The sequence below is a fragment of the Neoarius graeffei genome, chromosome 17 (assembly GCF_027579695.1).
Source record: "Neoarius graeffei isolate fNeoGra1 chromosome 17, fNeoGra1.pri, whole genome shotgun sequence".
Taxonomy (NCBI): Eukaryota; Metazoa; Chordata; class Actinopteri; order Siluriformes; family Ariidae; genus Neoarius; species Neoarius graeffei.
In genome coordinates this window covers 5,925,104-5,936,389 of record NC_083585.1, presented here as the reverse complement: position 1 = coordinate 5,936,389, position 11,286 = coordinate 5,925,104, and the positions used below count along the sequence as shown (strand labels likewise).

General features: G+C 41.9%; 1 protein-coding gene across 5 annotated transcripts in view; it reads right to left on the bottom strand.

The window, feature by feature from the left end:
• Nucleotides 1-4,478: 4,478 nt before the first annotated feature.
• Nucleotides 4,479-11,286, bottom strand: part of LOC132901310 (zinc finger protein 850-like) — an 808,362-nt gene continuing 801,554 nt past the window's right edge. For 4 of the 5 annotated variants that reach the window (XM_060943618.1, XM_060943617.1, XM_060943619.1 and 1 more), the window contains one exon: nucleotides 4,479-7,709. In XM_060943618.1, coding sequence (XP_060799601.1) covers nucleotides 4,510-7,709 — 3,200 coding nt within the window. In that variant the 3' untranslated portion in view covers nucleotides 4,479-4,509. The remainder of the gene's footprint in view (nucleotides 7,710-11,286) is intronic. The other variant, XM_060943616.1, reaches the window with a different exon arrangement.

The window sequence follows — 11,286 nt, the reverse complement described above, 5'->3', positions numbered from 1 at the left end:
AGAATGGAATGATCAGTGGTGTCAAAGGCTGCACTAAGGTCAAGCAATACAAGCAGCGAGACACAGCCCTGATCAGATGCCAACAGTAGGCCGTTTACTACTTTAACCAGAGCTGTCTCTGTTCTATGATTAGGTCTAAATCCTGACTGATACATTTCATGGATGTTATTCCTATGTAGATATGAGCATTACTGCTGTGCGACAGCTTTTTCTAGGATCTCAGAGATAAAGCAGAGGTTTGGTATTGGCCTATAATTGGACAGCTGACAGGGGTCGAGGTCAGGTTTTTTTTAATCAAGGGTTTGATAACCGCTAGTTTAAAGGATTTGGGTACATTGCCACTGCTAAAAGAATATATATATATATATATATATATATATATATATATATATATATATATATATATGTATATATATTAGAAGAGCTTTGATTGCTTCTAGTGTTCTGTTTGAAGAATCATGTAGGTAAGAGATCTAGTACACAAGTTGAAGATTTTGATGAGGAAATAAGTGAAATTATTTCAGACTCTCAAAAGGGGAGTAAAAGATGAATCATTGCTCTGATGTGGTTATAGTGTTCTCTCCACGGATACTTATCCGTGGAGAGAACACTATAACCACATCAGAGCAATGATTCATCTTTTACTCCCCTTTGATTAATTCATCAAATTGGCTGGCTTTAAATTGATATTTTTGCCTGATATTTTCCAGGGCTGTAGTACTCGAGTCCGGACTCGGACTCGAGTCCGTCTCGAGACGTTTTTTTGATGGACTTGGACTTGACTCGGACTCGCTTGTAATTGGACTTGGACTTGTCTCGGACTCCCCTAGTGGTCTCGCTAAATATAGCTGCAGGACTCGTCAAGTCCACCAAGGAATCCGCCAACCAATGGTAGAGTCTCAAGATTCTAAATATGTGTTTTATTATCTTCCCGCGCGACCTTCATTGTTTTCTCTCACACATAGCCTATACAGCGAAGATGTCGGCTAATTCGGGGGTAATTAAATTCGCCTACACAAATCACCATGAGTTTTCAACAACAGATCAGAAAAAGAAACACCGGGCAGACTGCAGATTCTGCAAAAAAACAATTTCAGACACGCTTGGGACGACGTCCAATTTTAACAGACACCTGCAGAGGAACCACCCAGCAAGGTAAGTGACAGTTAGAAAGTGCTTAGCTTTATCTTGTGCTAACAGTAGCGAACACTGGCCAATGGAAGATACGGATACGACGCTACAATTCCTTACGTTAGTATTTTTTTCATCAGGTAAAACGTTAGATGCTAAATGAAAATTAAGTTACAATATTAACTACGTGCAGCGCAGTTTCAGGTGACGTGTGTGTGTGTGTGTGTGTGAGAGAGAGAGTGTGTGTGTGAGTGAGAGTGAGTGAGTGAGTGAGTGAGTGAGTGAGACTGTTGATTAATGTTGACAAATGATTCTATGGGGGGTTGTTACAGTTAATGCGCAAATAAAAATTACTTATTTCATTACACTCACGGCATGTACAGTTTTTTTTTTCAGGCAAGGCATACTCTAACCACAGGTACACACTTACAGTATAATACTGGTAATAATTTTTCACACTTACTGTATGAGTGAAGATATATTGTACAAGCTATTGTTTGTATATATACACAAACCATAAGTACTGTGACACTGTGTTAGTAATAACCCAAAGTTATTATCTTGATGCTCCAAGTATATGACTTGTATTTGCTGTCCTGGACTCGGACTTGACTCGGACTCGAACCTCTTTGTACTCGGACTTGACTCAGACTCGAACCTCTTTGGACTCGGACTTGACTCGGACTCGAACCTCTTTGGACTCGGACTTGACTTGGACTCGACTAAGGTGGACTTGACTACAGCCCTGATATTTTCAATTTTGTTCTTGGGGAGGGGGGGGAATCATGATCATTGCTACTACATATTGAAGGTGTGCATGTGTCTGTGGTGGTCTTATTCCTAGTTCATATTGCCAAAGTATAAGGATCTAGGATTATTTTTGTTATTCTATTAGAGTAGAGAGAAAAACACTGATCTACTGCATTAAGAGCTTGTCTATATAGTTCAAGAGGCTCTCCTTCCATGCTAATTGGAATACTATCAACTTTGTTTGACACCATTTTCTAACTTTGTTTTAAGCTGCATGTGTGATCATTATACCAGGGTGCGATTTTTTTTCTCTAGAATTATTTTCTTTTAAGAGGAGCTACATCATCTAAAGTATCGCAGAATATTGACTCAAAGCTGATAAAAGTTCTGTGGAGTTTGATGGTGATCCAAACAAGTTGATAACTAGGGGAAACTTCTGATAAATCTTCATGCAGTAGTTGGTGTAAATGTAATTTTGATGCGATGGTGTGGCAATCTGCATACAGAATATTATTGCTCAGACATATTTTGAATCAGATGAGAGTCTGACGCTACCTCAGATGATGTGGAAGTCAGAATATATTTTCTATATTTAATACAAGTATTAGATCAAGAGTGTGACCACCATTATGGCTCAGTCCTATGACGTTCTGGTTAAACCCTAATGAATCTAAAATGGACACGAACACTTTTCAGAGGGTCTTCAGGGTTATTGAAGTGAATATTAAAGGTCCCATGGCATGAAATTTTCACTTTGAGGTTTTTTAACATTAAAATGAGTTCCTCTGACCTTCTTAAGTCACCCCAGTGGCTAGAAATGTCAATGTGTAAACCAAACTATGCCCACCCTTTGTCAACATTTGAGAATGGCGCGTCAAAGTGGCGCGTTGATAGGCTCTTCCCTTTACTATGTCAGCAAGGGAGATGATCCCCACGCCCCCCCCTCTGGATTCCCACCCACTGTCTGGATTGCCCGCCCAGCTCAAAAGTTGCCACCATAGATACATCACTTCAATTTTGTAGTGAGGAGACCATAGAGGACACAACAACATGGCACCACCTAAGCGAGTGAAACATGGAAATTGCTCTGTACATGGATGTGACAACACAGAAAGGAGTCTGTTTTTACTGCCAACGGGAGAGCCCCTGAAGACACAGTGGCTTAATTTTATTTACTCCAATAATATGCCGTCGAGTCTACCTAAGACGGTGTATGTTTGTCGGAAGCATTTTCCTGATGAATGTTTCCACAACTTGGGACAGTACAGGGCAGGTTTTGCACATCAACTGTCACTGAAGCCTGGGTCCGTACCAAGCATCATTGCCGCATCAGCCACAAACACCGAACAAGTAAGTGTATAACTGTTAAGTCGTTTTGCCGTGTTTTAAAATCGGTGCGTTAGCCTTGCAATGGCTACATTAGCTGTGCAGCTAACCGCTTCCTGCAGTTAGCCAGGTACTCTGCGCTACAAAACTAAAGAGCATGCTGCATGCTCTGTTAAACTGAGTTTAGTCTGGAAATTGACTGTAACTTATGAGCTTATGTTTGACTATTGCTCCGCAATGCATGTCTTCTGTTGGATAAGCGATATGTTGCTGTAGTTGCTGCTTCTATCCTCTTTGGTTATGGAGTGCGTGTTCAAACCTAGGGTATTATATGTTCATAAACTACCACTCCGAACACTCTCGCACTCTCTTCTCTGTGTCACGTTGAGTTTACGAAAGAAGTCCGAGGGAGAACGGGGTTTTGTCTTAGCAGCATGGCTACAGGCGCTGATAGCAGCGAGTATGTGTGCGCGCAGCTTGGTCAAGCCCCTCCCCCCATGGCCCGCCCCCACCCTCTACGCTTCTCATTAGCAAAACGACGCACTGGGAAAAGGGCTGAAATGGGGCTTTCTCCCAGGAGGCTATATCTACGTGCCAAGGGTTCATTTCGAGAAAAGCTGCGGATATAACATCCAGAAGCCTCCACGAGCCCGTTTAAAGCATCAACAAACCACCATGCCATGGGTCCTTTAAAGCCGACAATAATTAATTTTTTGTCCAAAGAAACAACCAATTTGAGATGAAATCCGCAAATTCAGAAAGAAATTCAGAACACAGACCACAGATCTGTAAATAATAATTAGCTGAACTTACTGGGTAGACTTATTTTTTTGCTATGTATGTTAATATAAAGAACTTCAAATCATATTGAAATTTTGTTCAGGTTTTTGTATGATGTCTAGGTTATCATAACAAATAACTATGACGCCTTGTCCACTACCAGTTAGACGAAGCTGATACATATAGCTGAGGATGAAGCATATAGCTTCATTTAAATGCGACATACTCATTTGGTTTGATCCACATTTCCGTTAAACATAGTACATTAAACTCCTGATCTGTAATAATTCTATGAAGAATTAGTCTCATGCTACAGTATTACACTGATAAGTGTTACAGTTGAATCATTATTTATATGGTGGTAATTAATGACTACTTAATAACTACATAAGATCAAAAGAAAACATTAATAGTCTTGTTTAAAAATCACTAAGATTGTTTTAAAATATGTAGTCCTTTAATATGAACAATTAGGATCAAAGTACAGGACATTTTCAGCAAAAGCATGAATAAAAAACAAATTTAATTTGATAACTTTAAATCATGCAATGTATGGGAGTTATTGCACTTGTGGGTTTTAAATGTAACTGAATAAGTAAACCTCTTTCCACACTGTGAGCAGTGATACGGCTTCTCTCCTGTGTGAATGCGCTGGTGTGTTTGGAGATTACTCTGATGAGTAAAACTCTTCCCACACTGTGAGCAGTGATACGGCTTCTCTCCTGTGTGAATGTGCTGGTGTAGTTGGAGAGCACTCTGATGAGTAAAACTCTTCCCACACTGTAAGCAGTGATACGGCTTCTCTCCTGTGTGAATGCGCTGGTGTGTTTGGAGATTACTCTGATAAGTAAAACTCTTCCCACACTGTGAGCAGTGATACGGTTTCTCTCCTGTGTGAATGCACTGGTGTCGTTGGAGAGCACTCTGATGAGTAAAACTCTTTCCACACTGTAAGCAATGATACGGCTTCTCTCCAGTGTGAATGCGCTGGTGTGTTTGGAGATTACTCTGATGAGTAAAACTCTTTCCACACTGTGAGCAGTGATACGGCTTCTCTCCTGTGTGAATGTGCTGGTGTAGTCGGAGAGCATTCTGATGAGTAAAACTCTTCCCACACTGTAAGCAGTGATACGGCTTCTCTCCTGTGTGAATGCGCTGGTGTGTTTGGAGATTACTCTGATGAGCAAAACTCTTCCCACACTGTGAGCAGTGATACGGCTTCTCTCCTGTGTGAATGCGCTGGTGGTGTCGGAGATGACTCTGCTGAGTAAAACTCTTCCCACACTGTGAGCAGTGATACGGTTTCTCTCCTGTGTGAATGCGCTGGTGTAGTTGGAGAGCACTCTGCTGAGTAAAACTCTTCCCACACTGTGAGCAGTGATACGGTTTCTCTCCTGTGTGAATGCGCTGGTGTTTTTGGAGAGCACTCTGCTGAGTAAAACTCTTCCCACACTGTGAGCAGTGATACGGCTTCTCTCCTGTGTGAATGCGCTGGTGTTGTTGGAGATGACTCTGACGAGTAAAACTCTTCCCACACTGTGAGCAGTGATACGGCTTCTCTCCTGTGTGAATGCGCTGGTGTGTTTGGAGATTACTCTGATGAGTAAAACTCTTCCCACACTGTGAGCAGTGAAACGGCTTCTCTCCTGTGTGAATGTGCTGGTGTAGTCGGAGAGCACTCTGATGAGTAAAACTCTTTCCACACTGTGAGCAGTGATACGGCTTCTCTCCTGTGTGAATGCGCTGGTGTGTTTGGAGAGCACTCTGCTGAGTAAAACTCTTCCCACACTGTGAGCAGTGAAACGGCTTCTCTCCTGTGTGAATGCGCTGGTGTGTTTGGAGAGCACTCTGATAAGTAAAACTCTTCCCACACTGTGAGCAGTGATACGGCTTCTCTCCTGTGTGAATGCGCTGGTGTTGTTGGAGATCACTCTGCTGAGTAAAACTCTTCCCACACTGTGAGCAGTGATACGGCTTCTCTCCTGTGTGAATGCGCTGGTGTCGTTGGAGATTACTCTGATGAGTAAAACTCTTTCCACACTGTGAGCAGTGATACAGTTTCTCTCCTGTGTGAATGTGCTGGTGTAGTCGGAGAGCACTCTGCTGAGTAAAAAACTTCCCACACTGTGAGCAGTGATACGGTTTCTCTCCTGTGTGAATGCGCTGGTGTCGTTGGAGAGCACTCTGATGAGTAAAACTTTTTCCACACTGTAAGCAGTGATACGGCTTCTCTCCTGTGTGAATGCGCTGGTGTGTTTGGAGATAACTCTGACGAGTAAAACTCTTCCCACACTGTGAGCAGTGATACGGCTTCTCTCCTGTGTGAATGCGCTGGTGTTGTTGGAGATCACTCTGACGAGTAAAACTCTTCCCACACTGTGAGCAGTGATACGGCTTCTCTCCTGTGTGAATGCGCTGGTGTTGTTGGAGATCACTCTGCTGAGTAAAACTCTTCCCACACTGTGAGCAGTGATACGGCTTCTCTCCTGTGTGAATGCGCTGGTGTCGTTGGAGATTACGCTGATGAGTAAAACTCTTTCCACACTGTGAGCAGTGATACAGTTTCTCTCCTGTGTGAATGTGCTGGTGTAGTCGGAGAGCACTCTGCTGAGTAAATAACTTCCCACACTGTGAGCAGTGATACGGTTTCTCTCCTGTGTGAATGCGCTGGTGTCGTTGGAGAGCACTCTGATGAGTAAAACTCTTTCCACACTGTAAGCAGTGATACGGCTTCTCTCCTGTGTGAATGCGCTGGTGTTGTTGTAAATAACTCTGACGAGTAAAACTCTTCCCACACTGTGAGCAGTGAAACGGCTTCTCTCCTGTGTGAATGTGCTGGTGTGTTTGGAGAGCACTCTGACGAGTAAAACTCTTCCCACACTGTGAGCAGTGATACGGCTTCTCTCCTGTGTGAATGCGCTGGTGTTTTTGGAGATCACTCTGACGAGTAAAACTCTTCCCACACTGTGAGCAGTGATACGGCTTCTCTCCTGTGTGAATGCGCTGGTGTTGTTGTAAATAACTCTGACGAGTAAAACTCTTCCCACACTGTGAGCAGTGAAACGGCTTCTCTCCTGTGTGAATGCGCTGGTGTTGTTGGAGATCACTCTGCTGAGTAAAACTCTTCCCACACTGTGAGCAGTGATACGGCTTCTCTCCTGTGTGAATGCGCTGGTGTTGTTGTAAATAACTCTGACGAGTAAAACTCTTCCCACACTGTGAGCAGTGATACGGCTTCTCTCCTGTGTGAATGCGCTGGTGTTGTTGGAGATCACTCTGCTGAGTAAAACTCTTCCCACACTGTGAGCAGTGATACGGCTTCTCTCCTGTGTGAATGCGCTGGTGTGTTTGGAGAGTACTCTGTTCAGTAAAACTCTTCCCACACTGTGAGCAGTCATGCGGCTTTACTCCTTTGTGACTGCACTGGTTCCATTTGAGTGCATTCTGATGACCAAAACTTTTTCCACAGTCTGAGCTGTGGTGAATTTCCTTCTCTACATCATTATGAGGAGTGTCAGAACTGAGAGTATCAGTTGATGTTGGCTGACTACTGGAGCATTTGGAGGGGATTTGAAGTTCATATTTAATCTCCCTTGATTCCTGAAGTCTCACAGACTCTTCATCGTGGCATCTCTGGATGCACTGGTCAAGGTAAATTTGAGATGCACAGGAACGAGGACATGTGGAGCAGGAAAAGACTTGCAGCAAAGTGTTCTTTACTTCTGGGGAAGTGAAAGGACAAAAGTATCAGAAATTTTACATTAAATGCAACAAGATTATAAAATCTAAGCACAGTAACTTAATGTAAGGGAGCATTTTTACTGAACCTCAAACTTTCAAGATTCTACATGAAGACTGAGGAGAAAAAAAAAGTTTGAGGACAAAGATACAGCAGCCTCTAGCTAGGAATACTTGTAGATTCAATAAGGTGCTGGTACAACAGCTAGGCACAGCACTGGTCATAGCCCCGTGGGTCAGACTGACTAAGGGGGAGTAGTTGGTTTCTGTTTGATATAATGTTGTCTAGGTAATGGCAAGCCTAGCCTTATTTACATCTCGTCCAGGATTAATATGGAGACTCAGCCCGAGCATTCAAGGTTCTGAAACATACAACAATGGGCCTTATTTATCAATCTGGTTATGAATAGATTTATCTAGAAGCATTTACACAAGAAGGTCTTTATTTTTACATATGGATTGTCATATTTAAAATGCTTATTAATTTCAATGAAACACACAGTTAATGAAATTAAATTTTGTGGGATTTTGTGAAACCCACTTGATTCATATTAATGTAAATGGTGAAAGAAAGAAAGCCAGCATCCATAAATTAAGACATAAGAATGGCCATACAGAATTGCAGGTATATAAAAAAAAGGGACACACTGCAACAGTTCAAATGGCATTCAATTCAGTCTGCAGCAGTATAGAGGTTTTGCACCATCACATGACCCCCATAGCAATGGTAACTACACCGCCATGACAGTAAGCATGCTTGTAGTGCTTCATTCAGATGAGTTAGTTGTTATTGATCAGTATGGGAAGGTTTTGTTGTGTTTTTGTATGTGCAAATTGTTCTGAATGAAACAGACATCAAATGTTTTAATTTACCAAAAGTAATTTTTCATCGGGGGAAACAAAATAGAGAGATTTCTATGTAGAGATGAAAGTGGAGCAAAGGAAAAAACCCTGAGATTGGGGGGGCAACGTCCCCCGAAAATATTTTAATAACATAACATGCAAAACCCTGCATTCTAGTGCATTTTAGTACTTATTTTCACTAAAATAAGTTATAACTTTTAAGCCTTTTTCTTTCATGTACATTAATGATTAACATGTCGAAAATATCAAATTTAATTCCCCTAGTTAATGAGTAATTTTCAGGAGTGCATTTAGACAACGCGGTGATTGTCCTGGCTACACAGTTAATTACTTTGAAAAAAAAAAAATCAGACAGTTGAAGGTAAACTCAGCAAAATCCCAAAACAGTACTGTTAAAAAGTAAAGGTCTGTTAGAGTTTCTAAACCTTTCAGGTTTCAATGTTGGGGACATTGAGCCTTGTTTATCAATCTTTTAGTAGAGTTGTGCGTTTGCATCAGCTAAAGTGAACTAAAAATTTCCAATTCATATTTATGTGAGTTGAAGCCAATTGTTTACATTAGTTCGTATTGTCTGTAAATTTAAACACCAATGAATACCAAATTTCTCATGTAAATCAGGGGCGTAGGGTGTGTGTGTGTGTGTGTGTGTGTGTGTGTGTGTGTGTGTCAGTCACACACTGACTGGCAGCCTGAGTACATTATGTAACAAAACAATTACCATTGCTAGTTTTAGGCAGTTTAGAAACAGTCTCTTCCATTATTGCTGTTTCTTTCATGTTTTCTTGATGATGTGTTCTAGAAATGGCACTAAAACTTAGCTTCCAAACCACAAAATGCAACTTTGATGGGGGGGAAAAAAAAAAATTATATATATAACAATTGCTCCTCCTACTCAAGCGAGTAGGACGCTTTTTGCTTTGCTCCTGCTTGAACTCCTCTTTTCTGCTTTTTTCACTATTTCTCTATTTTTTCTTATTTGCTTTCTTTTTACTTACATTCAACAAGATAACCTAGAAGTTAGACAAAGCAACTGACACAGAAGACTGGATTATAGCAAAATGGGGAAACCAAGGAACTCTAGTAACAAATGGACTGAGCTTGAAAAAATAATTTCTAGCCTGGAATCTATGATTAATGCCTGTCTATTAAGGATTGAAGGGAGTCCAGCAGCCGATACCGCTAAAGGGAATGCGGGGAATGTTCAGCATCTGAATGATGGGAACTTGGATGAATCGGTTGACTTCACAAAGCAAAATGTGAGTACTGATTGCTGGAAAAGACAAGGTGCTAGACCCAAAAACAAAAGGGCATTAACTTCAACTCCATTGTGGTCTGATGCTGTCAAACCTACAGTCTATGAATACCACCAGGCTGAAAACTACAGATATACACAGCCCATTACACTCCAGAACAGATTTCAGTGCCTTACAGACATGGAATCAGTAGTTCCTAGAAAGTGGCAGAATTTGAATAACAAAAATAAAGCTCGCAGTAGAGGTAGAAAGCAGCCACCAACACCTGTTAATCCTGCAACCCTTGTTGTGGGTGATTTCACTGTGGAAAATATTGGAGGAGAGTCCATGGTTGTGTACTGTTTTCCTTACGCTTCCATCTCAGAGACTAGAGACAACATTTCAAAAATGCTGTCAAACTACAAATCAATTAAACGCATTATTGTGCATGTTGGAGCAAATGATGTTTTCAGGGAACAGCTCACTGTGAGGAAATCTTTCAAAGACCTTTTTTCTGCCCTAAACGGACTTGGAATGCCCTTTTTTTATCCGTGGTCCATTACCAGGATCTGTGATTGGCAATTACAGGTTTTCCTGACTGCTCAGTCTCAACACCTGGCTTGTAAAGACATGTTTTTCCTCTGGCATTAATTTTATTGACAACTTTAACCTTTTCTGGAAACGCAAAGCCTTTTTCAGCCCAAATAGCACAGAACTCAGCTGGACTGGTGCCAAAGTCTTGGCAGACCATTATCAACACTCTGTCCACCATTCCATGCCGACCTTGGGTACACTTTCTGATAAGCGCTCTGTAGCTGCACTGAAAGGAGCTAACAACACTGATACGAACTCTGTTTGGGTACAAACTGAACCTCCCAGGGACATCAACAAAAACTCAAAAACAGTACGGAAACACACTGCTGAGGTTCAAACTCAAGCAGTGAATCTGCAGGCAGAAAGAAGCGGGACTAACGCTCACTCTGATGGATTCAAGCAAAACTCCTTGTCACCAACGAAGGCAACTAAGCCCCCAGCAACTACAGAGGATCATGCTGACTCATCTGCCCCCAATACAGTTCAGGAAAATGATCAGAGGGTGGATCTATCACCACACACATCCCCGTCACTTTCCAAGGCTAGCAACATGATATCTGAGCTAACGGGTAAGCTGGCAGAACTATCAGAAAGACAATCAGATAAACAAGCATCACCACAACCTCCTGAGACTGGCAATAGGCAATCACCAACAACAGCAGTGGATGTAACCCCAAGCCCCTCTGTATCTCCTTCACCCCCCAGACTGCATTTTCCTGAGAAAATGGAGAGACTATTGTCTTTAAGCCGAGTGTCTTTGGCAAGCCCAAGAGGACACTCAAATCAAGTACCGTACACAGAGCTGTCTCATGGTCAGGCCTTGTGTACCCCAAAATCTCTAATGATATATCCAACCGCCACAGCACCCAAG